The 21,802-nt window shown below is 41.6% G+C and overlaps 1 protein-coding gene across 11 annotated transcripts in view; it reads left to right on the top strand.

Annotated features, from left to right (window-relative positions):
• LOC309664904 (histone-arginine methyltransferase CARM1-like) overlaps positions 1 to 21,802 on the top strand; it is a 291,386-nt gene that overhangs the window by 207,956 nt on the left and 61,628 nt on the right. For all 11 annotated transcript variants that reach the window (XR_014266089.1, XM_082471027.1, XM_082471028.1 and 8 more), the window contains exons 6-8: positions 1,669 to 1,846; positions 6,831 to 6,921; positions 21,266 to 21,347. Coding sequence is in view for 10 of the 11 variants with exons in the window: in XM_082471027.1 (XP_082327153.1) it covers positions 1,669 to 1,846; positions 6,831 to 6,921; positions 21,266 to 21,347 (351 nt within the window). In the remaining variant the exon portion in view is untranslated. The remainder of the gene's footprint in view (positions 1 to 1,668; positions 1,847 to 6,830; positions 6,922 to 21,265; positions 21,348 to 21,802) is intronic.

The raw sequence follows: 21,802 nt of genomic DNA, 5'->3' as shown, positions 1-21,802 counted from the left end.
AAGCTACTAAGAACTGGACAAGTTGATGCAGAAAGGAAAGGTGGAAATGAGACATATCTGAAAAGTAGAAATAAGAAAAGGTAGTAACTAATTGTCCATGGGAAGCAACTATGTATGCCTCCAGGATATTAAGGATTATGGCATTAGTAACCAAAACGGAATCAAGGAAGTACAAGATTATATAGAGATTTTAAAGAAATTTAGAGGAATGGTTAGTTTTCAAGAAGAAGCTGAGGTTGGCTCTTTACTTGTTGAGAATGAAGAGATAACAAAGCAGGTTGGTAGAAATGTCCGGGTAATGGCCTGGGCTCAGGTGAGAGAAGAAACCTAAAGCTGTAGTGTGAACAGCCATCCACAGTGGAGCCGTGCTTACAGCTACGGAGGTGAAGGGCTCTCCTGAGAAGAGAATGTACAGAGACAAGCAGGGCACCAAAAGTTTTACCCTTTAGACCTCTTGTCCACAGACCCCTGAACTTGACATCCATGTGTAGAATGTTGATAGAATGGAATTCCACAACTCCTTGTGCGTGGGTAAATGTTGACAGTGGATGACACGTACAAATAGTTTTCTTCATTGTTTTTCCTTAGATCAGAGATTACTTGATTTCTTTCAAGGAAAGTATAGGTGGAAAAGACATTTAACAAACTTGCAGTGTAATGTTGGTGAGAAGCACCCTAGAGGATGGAATTCAAGGTGAAAGATACCCTAGCTTTGGGAAGAAGTGATCAGAAATTGAGAAAATGCAACTGAATCATGACAAATGCTTGGTATACTGCATTTAGGGTGAGGAAAGGGTCAAGTTCCAAAAATTCAAATTGGAGGGCCTCTGACTACATATAAATACAATGAGCAAAGATCTAAGAGTCTCAGGAAACCACAACTTGGAAAAGGATGTGCTGTATATATTTGTGCTGGTGCATGTAAGATGTTTATTAGGATATAGTTTTTCAGGCAGCAGAAAGACATACATGTAATAATACAACCACCTTGTCATATTTGGCATTAAGAAATGTATTAGAAATATAATAATTATATTTGTCTTCAAGGTCCCTCTTTTAAGAGAGTTCAAAGTTATTAAATAGAATACAGAGGACATCAAAGAAAAAAGAATAGATAACTGTAAAATGTACTTCTAAAAAAAGGCTAATGAACTTGGTATTATCTATTTTTGGAATCAAAAGATCAAGAGATGATTTAATAAGGATCAGGATTATTAAGTTATGCAAGATTGTTATACAGAGCTTTTGGGCATCTTTATTGCCAGTAGAAAAGTAGGAAATAAGCTGAAACTATTAATACCCCCCCCAAAGTACATGTGCATATATCCACACACATACATGGACCACACATACTCACACACGTGCACATATAAGTGTATGTTTGTATAAAGAGCCCGGAAGGGTCTATATCAAACTATTAGTTGTTATTATTTGTGTGTGGTATTGATTATAGGTGTTTTTATTTGTTCCATATCTGTATCTTCTAATTTATCCATAGTAAACATGAAATGTTTGTGCAGTAAGAATAATGTTTTTATGGTATTTATAGAAGCAAATAGGTCACTTCCCTCTCATCCCTATCACCCTGCCAACCCCTAACCTATAATACTTAATTTTTATAATATTCTGTATAACAGTAGTACTGGTACTCTACTTTATCTTTTACAGATGCTAGTGAAAAGTAACCACCTTTCAGACAAGATCATTGTTTTGCCAGGGAAAATTGAAGAAATCTCACTTCCTGAGGCTGTAGATGTGATCATTTCAGAACCAATGGGATACATGCTGTTCAATGAAAGGATGTTGGAAAGTTACCTTCATTCCAAAAAATGGCTGAAAGCAAATGGTGAGTTGGCCAATTCCTGGTTTAGAAAGTAGGCTAACTTTTCTATAAAATATGTTGTCTTACTTCCCCCATATTCAGTCCTTTACAGAAAGGAGGAGAGAGCATTTCTATTAAACCAGTTCTTTGATTTTCTCATCTTATTCTCCCATAATAAATGAGCTAGTCTCCAAAAGACATTGATGGCAGTGGCTGCGTGGTATTCAGTATGGTAAAGGAGACCAGTTCCGAGTTACGTATTTTTGTCCTAGTTCACTCACTGTTTTCCTTAGCTAACTTGGCCTAACACTTGACCTTTTGACCTTGGCTTCCCCATCAGTATTATTAAAAGTAATCTCTAAAGCCCTTTCAAGTGTTGACCTTCTGTAATGTGAGAAACTCTCTGGTGTCCATTTCTTCTTTCTAACATATTCTCTTCCTACTGTGTGTCTCTTTCCCTATGGTCACTACGTATAATCGAGATAATAATATAAAGTCCAGTATTCTCTTTGTGCTTAACGAGTGTCTGTGTGTGCTAAGCAATTTGCATAAATTATTTTATGAAAACCTTACGAAGTGTGAATAATGAACGTTTTCAGTTTATTTGGAGGTTTAGTGCAGAGGTTCTCGGTGATTTTATACTCCTTTCCCAGGGGACATTTGGTGATGTCTGAAGACATTTTTGAGTTGTCACAGCTGGCAGAGGTGGTGCTACCCGCACCTAGGGAGAAGGGCCAGGGACTTGCTAACCATCTTTCAATGTGAAGGACAGCCCTCACACACATCAGAGTGTTATCCAGCCCAAAATGTCAGTAGGGCCAAGACTGAGACCTGGCTTAGCGGGAGACAGTATTACGACCCGCACTTAGGAAGAGAAAACTGAAGCACGATGAGGGAAAGCAACGTGGCAAGGACACACCTCTAATAAGTGACAGAGCAGGGGTTTGACCCCAGATCTGTCTAACCCTGAAATCCACACTCACAACTCCTTGCACACACACTGACTTTCCACTGTTCACCCCAGAGAGTGGACATGTTCCAACAGCACATTTTTTTTCAATTAAGGGTTAGAAGGTAACTGGCCAGTTGCATCTCTGATGAGAATTGCAGCTCCTTACCCGTTTTACTTACTTTAAAGTACTATTGTTGTGGCTCCCTAGTCATACCCAATGAAGACAAAACAGAGAATAAACTACAACTCCTACCCACCAGGTTACCCGGTCTATATGCATAAGTAAAGCTTTAAGTTTGTCTGTAATTTCCTGCATGTTTCAAAATTTAGGGATTTAGAAATAGGCATTTTTTTTTAAAAACTCATGCAGAAATAAATAAACTTGGGCAAAGTATACCTAATGTCAAGAACTCCATTAGCATTCCCATTTATAAATCAGCCCAGGATGATCTTGGAGGCCTTGTGTTCATGTGATAAAATTGAACTACAGGAGATGAAAGCAAAGTAGCTTGGATTTCCTCCTCAATGCCTCCCAGAAAGAATATTTGTATTTTTTTTCTGGATTTTTCTCAAATGGTTAGGTGCTTTTGTATGATGAGACTTTAAACAAAGTTAATTCACATGCATCTGTTGAGCTGCCCTCTAAGCCGGATATTTAGACAATATCTGGGCATCCTTTTTCCCCAGATATTTGAAATGGTTATGAAATTTTATATTTGGCTATGTTTCTTTTAACTAGACAAGTAGAAATGAATACTGATTTCATCAGCTTTCTACCCTGTGCATTCCTGGGGGAAGGATGATTGATTTTTTTCCTAATTATTTTTATTTTCCATCAAAATAAGGCATAGCTTACAGCATCACATGACAATAAAAAGGCTTACAATGAAAAATAGTCACCCTCTGCCACACCTCTTCCTATCCAGAGACTGCTCCCCGAAGGCTTTTCCTTTCAACTCTGTTCTCTGTTGCTTCTATTATTTACCTACATATTTCTATGTAAAATTATCATATTGCTATTCTTGTCACTCTCTGGTTGAGGAGTTAGCTTTCCTACATAGCAGCTCCTTCCCTTCTTGAGGCATCCCCCCATCCTCTGAATGTATTTATACAGGTCCTCAATCCCTTATCCAAACCCTTGGGGCCAGATATGTTTCAGAATTCAAAATCTGGAGGACTTTGGAAAGGTCATAGGGTCATATACCATGTGTTACTTAACACCTCCAGTGGGATCTGAGGCAGCCCTCCATAACGAAACACATAGTATTTCTGCAACAAAACATGAACATGGATACCAAGTAGGATAAATAAAGACTATAAACTCATGTCAGTTCAGGTCAGGTTTTGCCATCAAATGATGTTGCAAACTTACAAAAATCTGTTGCTTTGCAGAGCTTTTTGGATTTCAGAATTTTTTTTTAATATAAGGAAATATAGACCTAGATTATTACTTGTTTAAATCAATAATCGATGTTTACATTATTATGACAATGTGAATACTGTTCAGTGCTGAGTCAGGTGGTGTAGTAGGTGCATATGATTATATATTTTTTTTCATGAAATCTTTTGTTTTTCCTGGAGTTAATTGCCTTGTTTTTTTCATTAGTTTAGTTTTCTATATACTCATGACTAATTTTTTCCATGCTTTAACAGGTCTGACAGATTGCCTATAAATATTTATTTTGTGGAATTCTCCTGTAATGCTCTGTCCTCCTCGACCACGCATGAACTGGTAGCTCTCTAGTCCTATTGTATGGCTACCCCACTTTGACTTTCCGTCATATTCTTTTGTCTTCCCCTTTCTTGGTTTATACCATTCATTTCAGCAAAGACTATTATCTAATAGCTTCTGGAGAAAGGGTGGTTGAGAAGTTACTGTGTATTGAGTCCTCATATTATCATTTTGTTAGGTAGAGAATTTTAACTTGAAAACAATTTTTACTCAGTATTTTTAAGGCATCTTTTTTTGGCGTCTGGTACCCAATGTTGCTATTGAGAAGTTGAATGCCATTCTGACTCCTGAAGTTTTAAAATGACATAGTTTTTCCCTCTGGATGCTTTTAGTATTTTTTTTCACTTCTAGTTGTCTTAGTGTGAAACTTTTTCAATTCTTGTGCTGGCCATTTAGTGGGTATGTTAAATCAGAAGACTCATTTTCTTCGACTCTTGGAATTTTTCTTATATTTTACCTTTGATGATTTCCTCGCCTCCATTTTATCGAATATCTTTTCAGTTCCTGTTAGGCTTGGGCTCAGATCATCCTCCTCTGAAACTTCCCAAGTTTACACAAATAAGGATACATACGACTTTTCCAAAGTTGTTTAATAACCTTGTATCTTGAAATTGAAAAACCACCAAGCAATCATTATTGTTTTAACAACAGTGCTTGAGATTTATATGGAGAAATATGAATGATGTTACAGTCGTGGTTCTTCTCTGACCACCTCTGAAAATACCGTAATTAAAATGATCTGTTCTATTTTAACAGACATCAAGGGGAGCATAGTTAACGTATGAGACCATTGACTATTGGAAGAGATTTCACCCCTGGGTTTTTTCTTTCTGCTTATTATCTCTGTGGTTATGGCTGAATCATTAAAATTTCCCTGTTCCTTAGTTTTCTCATTTATAAAATGGATATAATAATAGAATCTACTTTATATTATTATGAGGATTAAATGAATTAATACATGGAAAGCCCATAAAAAGGTTCAAGGCAGAGTTAACATAAACAAGAAATTTTAGGTATTATTATTAGAATGATGACGGTGATGATGATGAAAGATCTGTAGTTTTTTAGACGACGAGAATAATGATGCTGATCGCCACATCTGCCTGCCCAGAAAGGCCCAGCTTCAGGTCTGCCAGCCTAGGTGTTTGTTTGCCTGCTAAGTTATCTGCCCTTTCCCCCAGTGACTGCAAATGTCAGGAACAAAACACAAGTGCTGTGGGCTTCCCAGCGTGGAGGATGGTGAGCCTGCCTGCACATAAGCATAGATTCTAACAGCACTTAGAACGATAAATGGTCAATATGATTATACATCAACAAAGTCTAAGAATGAAAATAATCATGTGATAGGATGAGGGAACGTTGATTGTTTTCAAAGCTAAGTTGTTTTTACAGTAAATAAAAGAAAAAATAAATAAATAAAAGAAGTGCCCAGAATTCCAAGCACCGGACATATAGAAAGGAAAAAAAACTAGTAGCTGAAGTGGGAAGCAGCTGCATAGCACAGGGAGATCAGCTCGGTGCTTTGTGACTACCTAGAGGGGTGGGTTAGGGAGAGTGGGAGGGAGGCGCAGGAGGGAGGGGATTTGGGGATATATGTATACGTATAGCTGATTCACTTTGTTATACAGAAGAAACTAACACACCATTGTAAAGCAGTTATACTCCAGGGACTTCCCTGGTGGCACAGTGGTTGGGAATCTGCCTGCCAATGCAGGGGACACAGGTTCGAGCCCTGGTCCGGGAAGATTCCACATGCTGCAGCGCAGCTGGGCCCACGCGCCGCAACTACTGAGCTTGCGCTCTAGAGTCCGTGAGCCACAACTACTGAGCCCATGTGCCACAACTACTGAAGCCCATGCACCTAGAGCCCGTGCTCCGCAACAAGAGAAGCCACCACAATGAGAAGCCTGTGCACCGCAACAAAAAGTAGCCCCTGCTCGCCGCAACTAGAGAAAACCCGCGCGCAGCAACGAAGACCCAATGCAGCCAAAAATAAAATAAATTAAAAAAAAAAATCATACTCCAATAAAGATGTTAAAAAAAAAAACACAGTAGCTTAGAAAGCCAATATGCCAGGTTAAATGCCTCACCTAGGACTCTAAACTTTTATTATAGCATAGCTTTTGACTTGCTTTGACATTCTTTTTTATATTCCCTCCAATCTTCTGCCTAATTTTCTTATCATTGCTTTGAGGCAAGTTTACGTTTTAGCCTGCTGTGTAATAACTGAGATGGAATGGAAGAATGGAACAGGTCAAGTGGCAGGTCTTCAAGTAAGAAGGCAGTAGGAGTCAACTTTGAGTCTGTTGTCTTCTGCTCAATAGGAATGATGTTCCCGACGTTCGGCGACATCCACCTGGCCCCCTTTTCTGATGAACAGCTGTACATGGAACACCACTCCAGAGCCAACTTTTGGTAACGTTCTCTTCTCTCTTCCCCTCCTTTCAGAGTAAACCAGAGTTCTTAAACTGTTGACATTGTGGGTCATATACTGGGGTCAGGGGCTGTCCTGTGCCCTGTAGGCTGTTTAGCAACTTTCCTGGCATGCACTTCCTGGATGCCACTAGCACCTTCTCCCTAGTTGTGGCAACCAAAAATGTCTCCAGACATTACCGAAAACATCCCCTTGGAAGGCAAAATCACCCCCTGTTGAGAACTACTGAAATAGACAAATAAGGGAGCCGGTTAGGCAAAATCAAACATCCAAAAAACTGCCCTGATGCTGAAATAATAGCGTCCTCCCCCTGCCTGCTGTCCCTCCCTTTCCACTTCCTCCATCCATTCTTTTGGCCCAAGGCTATGGCTTCTGCTAGAACATGCCTTTGTCAGAGAGCAGATCAATCAATATACCTGGATGTAAATGAGTTGATCAGAAAATTTTTGGCGCTTTCCTACTAATTAGCTGTTGACTTTTGGGCAGTTCACTTCATCGTTGAGACTTGGTTTCTTCCATTGGTAAAATGAGAACTAACACAGAACTCTTGCCAGTTTGAAACCACCATTCCTTCTGCCTTTCTTTCCTGAGACTGGTTTTTATAAGGAGAAGGAGGGGAGGAGGATGACAGTATTGGACCTGTTGGGGGGAGAAACAGAAGCTGTACCACATCCAAGTGGGAACGTGAGGTGTGTAGGAGGGAGCGCAGCGTGCGCCGCAGGCGGGTGAGGATGCGTACTGAAATGTAAACTTTGAGCTCTGGCTGAGGATGCAGAACCATCCAACAGAGATATCCAAAGTTGATTTCCAGGGCTTTCTCTTTGTAATGCCATCCCTTGGTGAAGGGGCAGGAAATAGGAAGTGCTTTGGTTTCCCGCATTACGAAGTTCTATGAGGAGTGAGGTCAAAGGGTTATGATTTTTCTTTCTCCCCAGTTTTTTCCTGCAAAATAGGCTTTCCCACCACAGTTTCATAACCTTTAATGGCTTCGATTCAATCTGTAATTTTGAAACTACAAACCACAGAATTTCCAGCGGGGGTGAATGGCCTCTTAGTGTGTATGTGTGTGGCGACAGAGGGGGCAATGATGTCATGTAAGGTCATGCTGACCCTAAATGTTTCTATTTTAAATGGAGAGGTTGGAGAGAGAGGAATTTCAGGTGACAGAGTATGCCAGACTTATAGGGGAGGTTGGTCGTCCAGGCAGTTTTTTTGTGATCTCCCAGCAGTACCATCTACTGCACTGGTGGTTTTGGCAGAATGTCTTGAGAGAAATCAAAGGGGTTGGGGGGGGAGGAGGCGGAGTTGGAGACTGTTGAGTAGAGACACCCCTTTTGAGGAATTTCACTGCAAAGGGAGTCAGAGAGATGGGTGGTGTCTGACCAGGGAAGTGAGGTATAAAAAAGGTAGTTTTTTTGATGGAACGAATAGAACATGTTTGTATGTTTGATGGGGAGCTCAGCCCGTCCACTGTGATTATTAATAACTCTCTAGGTAGTAAGAACTCCCTTGATGAGCTCCCCCATTCCCACAGTTCAAATACCATCTCTATGCTAATGATTTCCGAGTGTATCTCTCCAGACTTGTCCTGTGAACTCCATACTTTTCCATAGCCAACTGCCTCCTGGACGTCTGCCCTTGGAGAGACGCACCATGTCCACAGCTCAACTCCTGATCTCCCCCACTGCCACCCCACACCTGCTCTACACACAGTCTTTCCACCTCAGTTGCTGACAACTTTATCCTCCTAATCATTCAGGCTCCAAATCTTGAAGGCCTTCTTTCTTTGTTCCCCATACCTAAACCATTAAGAAGTTATGTTGGGTTTTACTTCCAAAGTACATTTGACCCCTGAACAACACAGATTTGAACTGTGTGGACTTTTTTCAATAAATATATACTCTAGCTCTACATGTGAATCTGTGTATGTGGAACCATGGATACAGAGGGTTGACTGTAAAGTTAATGAGGATTTTTGACTGCGTGGAGGGTAGGTGCATGAACAAACCCCCCCCCCCTTTTGTTCAAGGATCAACTGTATATCCAGAATCTGACCAGTTCTCCCTGTATTTACTGTTTCCCCTTGATCACAACACTATCATCTCTCATCTCAGTTATTACGGTAGCTTCTTAACCTGTCTATTCCAACATCCCCAGAGCCCTCCAGTAGGTTCTACCCAGTCTGGCTCCTCATTTTCTACTGCTGTGTTCACTCCAGCCTCCCAGACTTCCTTGCCCATCCTCAGGCGTACCTGACAAACTCCCACCTTAGGGCCTTGCATTTGCTCATCCTCCTCTGGAATACCTTTCCCTCCAGATTCACGTGGCTAGTTCCTTCAACTCCATAAAGGCTTTGTTAAATGCCTTCTCAATAGGACCTACCCTGACCACCATATTTAAAGTGGTAGCCATACCACTCCCAATCCCACGTTTTCTGCTCTGTATTTTTCCTCCAACACTTATCACCTCCTAAGAGACTTACTTATTATTGTTTATTGTCCGTATCCCTCCTCGTAGAATGTGAGCACTGCAAGAGCTGGAATATTGTCCCTGTTCACTACCTATCGTGCCACATGGTAGGCCCTCAGTAAATATTTCTGATAAAAACTCCTGTGATCTCAAGCATGTATGGAAATACTTACCATCAAGATTTTAGTTGCTATCTTTCTCATTTTTCTTTTTCTTTATGAAATTAGACTCATACCATAAATACCATTTTATAGCTCTTTTTTAAAACTTTATTAATACCTTGTTGACATGTTCTCAGGTCTTTTAGATATTATTTTGCTGCAGAGTATTTCTTTTGTGGCTCTCTTGTAATTTATTGACTGAAGATCCAATGTTGGGTATTAAATTATTTTAATTATAATTTAACCCTATACATTCTATTAAGAAACAATGCTGAGGTATTGTTCCTATATTCCACAGGAATGTAGAATTTTATAGACCTCTATAAATTCTATAGGAAACAATGCTAAAGTGAACATCCTGTTATAGAAATCTTGTACATTCTGATTATTACCTTACAATAAATTGCTAGAAGCAGAATCACTGGACCAAAAGGTGTGAAGAAGAAACTTTAAAAAAATTATTCTTATATGTTGCCAAATTGCCCTGTAGAAAAGCTTTACCAATTAACACTTCCACCAGTGGTATATGAGAATGTCTGCTGAGTCTTGCCCGTACAGGATATGTTCTGTTAAATGCCAGTTTGATTTGCAAAAAAAAAATGGTGGCCGATTTATTTTTAATCTGTATTTCTTTGATAGCTGGTGCATTTGAATGGTTTTATTTTTAGTCAACAGATACACACACAAAATTTTTTAATATATAGTTATCAAAATTCATAGCCTTCACTCTGTTTCTACTTCTTGTCCCTTTATAAGGGGGTTTCTGCATTAGACTACTACCATGAAGGCCCTCTGTTGTATTGATCCAAGGAACAGGTGGTGAAAGCTTGCACGATTTCTGATTTCCGTTAGAAGAGGCAAAGAAGTGGATGCTGGCTGAAGGGAGGGAGGGGGATGCAAAAAGTGAGTCTGGGTGTATTCTGAGGGAGTGGGCTGAGAGACTGAGGAATAACTAACAGGCTAAATAAATAAGATCCCCAGATACAGCCCATCATCAGTCCTCACCTGACTTAACTATCAACAATGCCGCTTGACGCCTTTGACTCTTCACTTCACTTCTGAGCCTAAGCCTGATTTTCTTCCTTCGTTATTGGCCCTAAATCTCCTTTGCTGATTCTTCCTCATGACTCAAATCTTTGATGTTGGATTGACTCCTGGTTAGTTCTTAGATGTCTTCCTATTTCTGTCTGTGCTTACTTTCTTAGTGATCTCATTTAAATACCATCTTTATGTTGACAACTCCCATAGTTAGAACTCCAGGCCAGACTTCTCCCCAGAACCATAGACTTTGGATGTCCAAGTGGCTGGTGACAGCTCACCTTGGATGTCTATTGGGCATCTTAAATTTAATACATCCAAAGGCAAGCTGCTGATTTTCACCACCACCCCCTGCCCACCCCTGCAAAACGAACATAAAACAAGCAAAACGAAAAACTCTGCTTCTACTACAGTCTTGAAATAGCCTCCTAACTCATTTCCTCTTTTCAAACAACAACCAACATGATCTTGATAACACATGATTAGATCATGTTCTTCTTCCACCCAGAACCCTCCAGTGGCTTCCGATCATCTGCATAGGAAAGTCCAAAGTTCTCCCGATAGATGGTAAGACTCCGCCTGATCAAGTTCCACCCTGCTGTCCCTCGGACATCATCTCCTGCTACTTGCTCTCTTGTCCTCTCCACTCTGGCCTCATTGGTTGGGCTCGCTGCTTCCCCTCGAACATACTAGGCTTGCTGGCACCTCACTGCCCTTCCCTCTGCCTGAAACGCAGGTGTCACTGTGGCTCGCTCTCACCTCCTTCAGGTCTTAGCTCACCTGTCATCATCTCAGGGAGACCGTCTGTCAATTAAAACTTGTAATCTCTTCCCTCCTGGAAGCCCTTATCCCACTTCTCACTTCATTTTTCTCTATAGCACTTATTATCATCTGCCATATATATGCTTTTACTTATCTGTTTTATTTCTTGGCCATCTCCCCCCATGAGACTACAAGTTCTGTAAGAGTGGCTGTTCTATTTACTGCTGTGTCCCCATCGTCTGACCTAGATGATCATAATTGCTCAATACATTTTTGTTAACTAGAAGACAAATGCATTATTTATAAGATTTCTTTATATATTAAGGATATTAAGACTTTGTTGTAGTTTCTTCAGAGTTTTCTCTTCACTTTGTAATATTCTTTATGGTGGTTTTCACCACAAAAGGAGTTAAAAACGTTTATGTACGTAAATCTACCAATATTTTATTTTACAGTTTATTTCTTTTCCTTTATTTGAAAAAAGTCTTCCCCACCCTGAGTCTGGTATTAGCTTCCTTCTACTTCTTTCATATTTTACTTTTTTTTTACACTTAACAGTCTTTCAAATATACATTTAACTCTAAAATTCATTTTAGTTTAAGTATGCACTAAGCATATAACTTTACCCTTTTTAAATAACCAGTCATGGGATTCACTCTTGGTAGACAAGCTTACTACATTCTGATGTTAGTAGCAGTCACCTACAGAATTAATAATTTCCTTTTCTTACTTGATTAAGATTCCTCGGCCCTTATTAATTAAGATTCTGAAGAGTATCTCCTGAGAGTAAGGCTCAGTCATGAAGAATCATCATTCTCAGCTGTAAAACTTCTTTAAGTGATGGGTGCTACTGACAGTACTGAAAATATATAATTGGTTCAGGGGGTTAAAACCAAGGCCTTTAAATACAATTTTTAATGGATTCTCATATCAAGAAAAATATATACATAGGATCAATTAAGAGGAATAACCAAATATTCTCAAGAAGTTTGAGATGATACTAGTTTACCTCATTACATTTATTACAGTTATAGAACATACAAGCATAGGCAAGTAGGCAGTAGTTAAAAACTAGATAAATCAGACTCTAGAACCAGATTCAATTGTGTTTAATTCTTGGTTCTGTCAATTACTAACTGTAAAACCTTAGCCAAGTTAATCTAATTTCTTTTAGACCCAAGTTTCTTATTTATAAATTAAAGCTAACAGTGTTACCTACCTGGGGATGGGGAGTTTCAAGGATGGGACCTCTCCTTGTACAGCTGTCATAGCCCTTTCTTCAGAGGCCAGTGTGAGGGTTCTAGCAGATGCTGAATATGTCTATCCCATTTGTACATTCAGGGATTGGGAAAATAACGACGTGGTGGATAAGAACTCATTGGACACCCTGTGCAATAGACTTGGTCAAACCTTCCTTTGCTACCTGCATAAACCCTTACTAACCAGAGATATCCTAAGATTTCTCATATCGATATCACTTCTTATCTCACATTCCTCAAAAAATCTAGATATTCTCCTTTCTGCTACATAGTTGCTTTGCCACAGGGAAGAATTGGGGAATGTTTACCATGTGTTCCTGCGGTGGCATTGCAGAGTCCTCCCTCAAGGGACTGGGTTTCCACTTCAGTCATGGGCCAGTGGTCACTGGATCCATAAACCAGATCTCTAAATTAGATCTGGAAATTGGGTGAGGGACCTAATCTTCCCATTGTGACAGCTAACATCCTGCTGATAAGCTAGCAAGATTTTTGTTGTTGTTGTTATAGAAATTGAGCACTGTCTAGTGACGGTGCATGTATTTCACCTCTCTGGTAACACTAGGATCTTTTAGCAACCACTTACAGATCCCTCTGGATCCAGGTACCCTGACTGTCACTCTAGTCTTGCCGTCCAACACAGTAATTATGTCATTCTAGCCCATGATGGTTAATTACTGCTTTCTTGCTTCTGACATTCTGGAATTCCATCCAGATTATGCTCATTCGGAGCAGAATTTAATGGCAGCATCACCCGTCACTGTCTTTGATGTACTGAGGACAGCATGCCTCCGATCTTTCACTAGTTTGTTCCCCATTACCTTTATGAATGGAGAGTTTCTTGGACTTTGCCTGAGACTAGTCAGGTGGAACATTCTTACGTCTTCCACAGTAAATCCATCTAGCATTTCCACCTCTCAGCCTTTGGACCCCTTCCTCAATACTATACTGCAGAAATTCTGGAATCTCCATCTTATTAACTGCAGGCCATCATGATGACCAAGCTTCAAAGTGACATCCCAGCAGACTACTAGGAGTGGCATCTGCTAGAACATTGAATCCTGGGAGTGCCGTTGTTGATGAATTGCACCCTATGCTGACATATTCTACCCCCACTAGTCCAACACCCTTAAAATCCACTCCAATACCCATTTCCCTGGTTCTTAGCAGAAAATATTAACCAGCTTCTCTAATGTTTTAGTAATATAAGTTATCTCCTCCTGGAGTAGGAATTGTACTTACTGCTTGGGCTGTGCTGGAGTTACCAGCCTGACAGCAATGAGGGACCATTAGCCTGGAGGCAATGGGCAACAGTGAGGCAGATCTTGAGGGGAATAAGATTATCTTGCAAGGCCCAGGCTTCAAGAGGAGTTGTTGTGCAGTCTTCAGGCAAGCTGCTCTCCTCTGACAGGACAGATGAGAATTAGGCTTCTGCTGGTTTGAAGGATTCGGAGGAGTTGGGAAGGTCTTTTCAGGGTTCTCTGCCTTGTCCACTCTACTCTCTTAATTCCAGGTCTCAGGGCCCTAGTCTCTTCCTGTCAGGGCCCCAACTGTGATATGTAAGATCTGTCAAGGTTGCACACCCAATATCCTTTGCAACTCTTCCACTGTTGCTGCTTTACTATCTTGTTTGGGGTGGGGAGATGGGGCAGTTCCAGTTTCAAGAATGTGGCTTTTAACTATCAAATTCTATACCTGATTTTCTGCACAGAAGGCCTTGGAGCACCAAGGAGATAGGAATTCCCTGAAATTCTGCTAAGGAAGCCCTCTGGATTTCACAGTGTGTCTTAAGTTGGGAGTTGACTGCTCTGAGATAATAGTCTTCTTTTTGCAAAGCTTCCAATGCTATTAACAGAGCCTTGTCTACTCCTCAATCCATATAATTATCATCACCCCAAAACTTCAAGCACACAGTTACGATATAGCCCAGTGCTTCACCTTCTACCTTTACTGCATCCTAATTAGCCACTAGTGAGACTGTTAGTAATTGTGATGAAACTACATGCTAAGGATTTTCCCTCCCCAATTACCAGTAATTCTACATTCAAGGGCCACAGCCATGTTGATTGTCTTAGCTTGGGTTCCCCAGGAATCAGGGTCTTAGATAAAGCTCATAAGCTACTTTATTAACGAATGCCATCCCAGTAAAACAAGAATGAGGAGAAAACAGAGGGAGGCAGGAAAGGAGGGAGAGATGATGCAAAAGTGCATTACTGAGCTGACCACCACATGGTATCAAATACCAAGAGACTGCTTGATCCCTCAGGACCATCTTTAGAGGTCAAATGAACTATATCTCGGGACAGTTTATACAGATGGTGGGAGAGAAGTGTATTTATCCATTGGCTCTTAACTCCTCATTGGGCAACTGTTTACCCCTTAACATTAAGTAGTCTGCACTTCGGGGTTGTGCATGCCTGGACACCAAATGGGGGTCGGGGCATCTCATGCCCCACAGTCTGCAGGGATGCTCAGGGCAGGAGGGGAGAGCGCACGGTGCAGGTCTGAGGTGAGGCGCTGCTGGGTTGTGCTCACGTGGAGTCAGATGAGTCCATACCTTGACACAGCGGGGGCAGAATACCTGGCTGAGGACTCCAGAGGCAGATAAGACAGAGGATCTGAGGTGCCCCTTCAAATGTGATACACCACTTAAGGAACCAAAAGACATTTCCCAGTTTCCTTTTCAGAGTATTGTGAGTGGATTGTACGCACCCATCATGCTTGACAACGGCAGAGCGAGTTGAGCGATAGCAGGGATGCCGGTGGTGGATGGTCTATAGTCAGCTGTTCTTTACAGACATCAGAAGTCTGTGCTTACAAAGGACAAGGGAAGATGAATGTAAGCAGAATTCTGCCACGGGCAATGAGAGCTCCCTTCTTGCACCTTTCCACTCTGACTCTACTAAATGCCTTCTTGACCACGGTGTTGCTGAGAAACATTATTTTGAAGGGAATCCATTCCGCTGAATGAACAAGCTACTACATTCTACTGCAAAGGCACTGCATGGTTTGTTCTTAGGTTAATTCTGCCCCCAAACTGAAATTTCTGCTAAAGGTTCTTTTGGTATAGCTAGAAGTTTAGGCCTTCTGGTCTTTCCCAAAAATATATTTGGCCCTGATAGTCACTGGTTCTTAGAAATACCATATGGACCAAATAAGAACATTTCAAATTACCATGAGATACAACCACATTTTTGTCGGAAGTCAAGTGTATGCACAAAGTATCACAGAGAACTTTTGCAGGAATACTACCAACACAATTGTGTTTGGACTTTCATATGCCGCTGTCCTTACTTCATTTACATTCAGTGATTCCTGGAACTGTAACCTTCGTTCAGCTACCCAGTATTTCTTCTTGATATTTCCTCTGCTTCTCTTTTATGTCTGCAGCTCTTGAACTCACCTGGCTTTTGCTCATGAAATAAGCTGCAATTTCTGTATTCATCTTTCTTGTAACCTGTGTCAAACTCATAGCTCTTTCATAGTATTCTGCCACTGGGCCCATACACATCCAGATCTGTGTAGTCAGGGATACACTGTTTCAGTTTCTGGATCCTCTGGCATCAGAGCTCTCCATTTTCAGACAGAGTTCAACTTCAGCAGACATCACTTCTTCATCCCTGGGCCTGGTTCTGTACAGTCTAAGCTAAAGCACTTTAGTTCTGTACTCACAGAATTAGGACTCCCCTGAATTGGACAAAACTATTCATCAGAATTATATTCATAGCACACATAATGGCACACTCTTATTAACTGTTTTCTTTTTAGTTAAGACACTTAACGGTTTTAAGTGACAAAAGAAAGAATTAAAAAATGGCTTAAAAAAAAGAATATTCTTGACTAATGTATCTGAAAAGCCCGAGTAGATTCAGCTTCTCAGGCACAAATGGATTCCAGGGCACAGACACTCATTGGGTCCAGGTCTCTCTCTATCCCTTAGCTCAGCTCCATTCTTGGTTAGGGCTCTTTCTTCATGGCAGCAGTGTGGTTTCCAGCAAATCCAGATTTATACACTCATAGCTCCATGTCCACTTCTCTGTTGCAACAGTTTGAACAAAAGTCTTAGACTTGACTTTCCTTGGGTCACATGCTTAACCCTGAGTCCATCATTAAGGCCAGAGAGATAAGACACTCTGATTGGCTACAACTCAGCTACATGCCAGACTTTATTGCCGAGGGCAGAGTCAAACCATCCAAACCCCAAGAACTGAGAGTGAGGAAGAAGTGCCTCTCAGAAGAAAATCTGGTGCCGTAATCAGAAGAAGAGCAACTATTTGCTGGGTAGAATGAACAAAAGATGTCCACCATAGTTGTCTTGACTGATCCACTCTTTCTTCGAATCCATTTCCGTAGGTCCGGTTCTTATACAAACCAGTAATGTCTAGATTTATGTTGGTACACCGAGGGGTGCCCCATGGGTTCCTTTACAGAACCCCAGGCTTTCCCTTTCTTCTTAATGAAAGAGGCAGTCTGAAGCTTGGTTTCATTTAAGGCCTGTGCACCCATTTCCCTTTCTCCTTTATACTAAAAAAAAACCCTATTTTTACAAATACAAAAAGCATATAAATATAGCACATGTAAAATATAAGCCACTTTGCTGGGGTTTAAGCCAGCAAAACCAGAGACATAATGAGCTGAGCATCTTTATAGATACCACTTTACAGAATGGTATGTCTGCATGCTGTTGATGCAGAAAATTGTCAAAAACAGCCAAGCTTCAAGTCCTGCTATATGAAAGGAATGTATAAGAAATAAAGTTGCAGTTTGTTTCTGGACACGCATCCTTCTCCTACCAGGCATTCCCAGCAGGCCATTCCAGCCACCCTCTTAGGCTGCATCCTCAGCATCGTGTGTGGCTTAGGTGACATTTTTGGATCCTTGTTTTTGCTTCCTAGTTCTTAGGGTTATATATGTCTCTCCTCAGGTTGGCATATCACTGGTTGTTAATTCTGGTAGAACATATTCCATTAAGATACCCAAAAGTTGCTTAATTGTCAAACAGCAGAATAGGATTTTCCTTCCTCCCTTACTTTTCTTCCTTCTCTCTCTCTTTTTTTGGCCTTTTTAAAGGAAGGAAGTATTTAATGGGGATGAGTGAATTTTTTTGTTAGAATAGAATGAGGAAGCAAAGATTTTTTTAAAAAAAATTTTATTGGAGTATAGTTGATTTACAATGTTGTGTTAGTTTCTGAGAGATTTTTATTATAGTCAAACATCTGAGTTATGCTACGAGAGCGCGTGTGTTCATATTAGCAAGACAAAGGAGTGTGTGTGTTAGAGAAACCCCCCACTGTTAACTTCTGCAAGAGAACCTCGGGCAGTACCACCATCCTTCTAAGACAGATCCAGGACACTGTGGGAGGAGATATGTGAAGGAGGAGGAAGGACAAAAGACCAAGGTGAGCTAGAGGAGAGACAAAAACAAAAGAGACCCAAGAGGGAGGATTCCCCTGGATGCTTCTCCAAGCTCGGCTCTGCATGGAGACCATGGAGAGGCTGATGGAATGGTAAATGGGTGGCCTCTTTTGCTGTACTCTGGGTGTGTTTAGGTAGCCAATGTAAGATTGTTTTCCTTCTGGACTGTATTTGCAGGACTTTTCAGATGTTGCATGTCTTATGGTGGCAAAGGAAGAGAGGAAGAGGGAGGTACACTTGAAATTTGAAGTCAAGAGAAAAAAATGCATGTAGACTCCTCCTTATGTGCTCATAAAGAGGCCATAAGCTAACTTGGAAAATAAAACCCACATATGATGAAAACAATGGAAATTATCCCCAGCTTCCAAGTCAACAGATTCGTTTCCTGATCCATCCCCCAGCAGTGTATCTTAGGAAACCCAGAAAGGTGCCACCTCCCATCTGCTTTCATTATTTTATGATGCATTTCAGAAGGAGATTTGAGATTTCTAAGAACTGGAAATATGGTCCAGCCAGAAAGTTTTTAAAACCCAGGCAGTGGGCTCTTTGCCTACAGCTCTCCGTCTGCCCCAGGAATGGTGCCCGTTTGCACCACACTGATCTTGGCTGCTGGGTTTTAGTAGGCAGTGAACACACAAAGAGAATGGCACATCCTGGGCCCCTCTCAGAGCTGAGGTTGAATGCAAAGACTAGTACACAGAGAATAGAGGGCAGTTTCCATCCTCCGCCACTGCCAGGTGGAGGGCTGTCTTTGCCTTTGGGATTTTCTCTTTCACCTACTTGGCCAGGATTCTAGAACAGCTAACTTAGTAGTCTTCAACCCTGATCGTGCATTAGAATCACCTGTTGAGCTTTGGAAACAAACAAGTGCTAGGGCTGCACCCCCAGATCAAATAAATCACAACTCGGGGGATGCAGTCCAGGCATCGGTACTTTTTAAAAGCTTTCCAGGAGATTCTCAAGGACAGTCAAGGTTGAGTCCTTCTGGGCTTTCTGGGAAGTTCTCTGTCTCTGTCTGACCCTCCACTCCTCTCCCCTTCCCTGTCTTCACCCCCTTCTTCCCTCCCACCCCTCTCCTCTCTTCCCCTACCCTCTCTCTCCCCCCTTCCCTCCAATAAAAAAATTTTGTGATAATGACTTACTTGCCCAAGAAAACCTCCACTCTCTTTCTAAATACTGAGAAGATCGTCTAAACTTACAGTGTTCTGTTTCCAAACATCTTCTACGATTATAGGAGTCTTGTTTTCAAAATGTGTATTTATAAAGTGATATACAGCAGTTTGGCTTTACCTGTGGACAGCCTGGCTCTGGCCCTTGATGGAAGGAGAAGATTAGGAAACAAGAGATGAAGCCAAAGAAACTATGGCGAATGATTTTCTGTTTCCCCATTGTCCTTATTGGCACCATTGCCCACACACAGGACCATTCAGGACACCAAGTTCTCCATTCATTCATTAAATACATAGATAGATATGTAGATATTTTTAGTACTAACAGTATTCAAGGCCCCATGCTAAGTGCTAAATATACACTGAAAGAAAAAGAATAACTTCCGCTTTTAAGTGCCTAAAACTTGAATATTTAATTATAATACCAGGTTTTACATTTTCGAATGGAAATATTTGAGCTGAGTCATAAAGATTGAGTAGGAATTAATAGGGCAATAGAAGGAAAGGAGCATTCTAGGCAGGAGGGAAAACAGGCAAAGGCTCAGAGGTGAGAAATGGTATAAGCCTTTCAGGATCTGTAAGAGGCTCCGGGGGATGGTGTTTTGCTTGCAGATTGGCGACTGGCTGTTGACTTAACAATATTAGGCCTCCCTGCGTCTCGTGAGGGCATCTGAGGCATTGCCTCCTGATTAAGAGCCTTACTTTGACTGAAAATCTAACTGCACGCCCCCCATTTTTATGATTATTCTGTGTTTTTTTTTTCCCTCTTTTCCCTGCAGGTCAGCAGGTGTAGGGGTCGGGGAGGATAGACACTGATGAATTGAATTTCCATTTGATTCACAGGCTATATACAGCATGTGCACACACACCCTTAGTAGGGAAACCTCTTTTCAATCTAGGGATAAAGGCCTTCAACCTCTAGTGATAAGGGCCCCAAGCCTTTCTGGAGTTGGACCTGGGAATTTGAATTTTTAACAAGCTCTCCAAGTAATCCCATGGCACAGTCATACTGGGAAGCGCTGCCCTAGTGCCCAGTGGTGATCTGAGAAGGGAAGTTCAGAGAATAATAGCCAACACTTACATAGTAGTAACAAAATGCCCAGCACTGCTTCAAGTGCTTTACTTATAGTAACTCATTTAACCCTTACTGAAACCCTACAAAGTAAGCTTATAATTATTCCCATTTTAGAGATAAGGAAACGGAAGCACAGAGTTCAGGTGACTTGCCCAGTGCACACAGTCAGTCAGTGGCAGAGTGTGAACAAAGCCACTCTTAATCCACACCCTCGATCTGCTCTGTAAAGAGCCAAGACCATTAGCCAAGCTGGCAGGGAGTTCTCGCTGTGCTCCAGGCACCAGTCATGTGCTGGTAGATGCTTCACATCTGGCTCAGTGAGGGGAGGAAGCACCTGTAGAACTTGTCCATTTCTGTGGTCCAGATGTCCCTGACCACAGAATTGGGAAGAAATGTGCCCAGTGATGAGTCAGCTGCAGTTCACCACCAGACACAGCTGTCACTGACTTGTGACTCTAACTGGTGTTGGCCACCATGGCAAATGCCAGCAAGGTGCAGGCCAGTGGCTATGGAAGGACAGAAAAGGGAAATCTATTTCCTAAAACAGTGGGAGTATCAAGAGGCTTTGGAGATCTCAAAACCCAGGCTTTGTGCTCTGGGTTGAGATAACGAGAGGGCCAAGGAATTGTATTTCGGGACATGGAAGGCATGTCCTGGAGCAGGCAGCCACGTTGTGGTGTGAGGTCAAGGGTGGGGGACCCTAAGGCCTTCCTGCCCCCAAATATCCTTGTCAGTATTCTCCCCACAAGTAATTTCCTCCATCTCAGCTACCTCCTCCCTTCTCTCCCCACCCCAGTTCAAGTGCAGATTCTCTAGAGAGGTTTCTTCCTCTAATCTACCCCTTGCCCTTCACACGTTCTCACACTTGCTCCAGGGCTAACTTAGAGGACCAGTGAGGCGACCTCGCAGCACATCATAGCTCTGTGGATCTTGGGGACGCAGGACAGATGCATGGTGATTCTTTGTGCTACCTGTTTTAGGTACCAGCAGTGCTTCTACGGGGTTAACCTGTCCAGTCTCCGGGGTGCTGCGGTGGATGAATACTTCAGACAGCCAATAGTAGTAAGTGTGCTCTTTCTTCCCATGTGTTTATCTGTTGATTCATTCACTTACTAACTCAGGCACCTGGGACGCACTGTGCTCTCAGGCTCTGTGCTAAGCCATCACAGAAGCAAAGAAAGAGCTCCTTGGAGCACTATGTTTCAAGTTTTCCAGCTCTGATCTCCCGATCAATTAGGAAAATTCTCAGAGAATGATACTGTTGAAAGCAAGGAGATTTTCCAGCTGCCTTTCAGTAAGTAACTTCTGATTCTCCAACTGTCCTGACTCACCCCATGCAAATACTCAGCCCTCATACTTGTTCAATAATTCACATCCTCCCATTGATTCTGGTGGCCCAAGGCATAATAAAAGGGGAAGCTTTGGGTAATAAATAGCTTGGAACAGGAGTTTTGTTGTCAGACAGATTTGGGTTTCAATTGTGGTCCCATCTAGCTGTGTAATCTTGGGCCACTTAA

This window comes from Balaenoptera physalus (assembly GCF_965194825.1).
Source record: "Balaenoptera physalus genome assembly, chromosome: 7".
Classification (NCBI taxonomy): domain Eukaryota; kingdom Metazoa; phylum Chordata; class Mammalia; order Artiodactyla; family Balaenopteridae; genus Balaenoptera; species Balaenoptera physalus.
The sequence above is the reverse complement of the archived record's forward strand: the minus strand, read 5'-3'. Positions and strand labels throughout refer to the sequence as shown.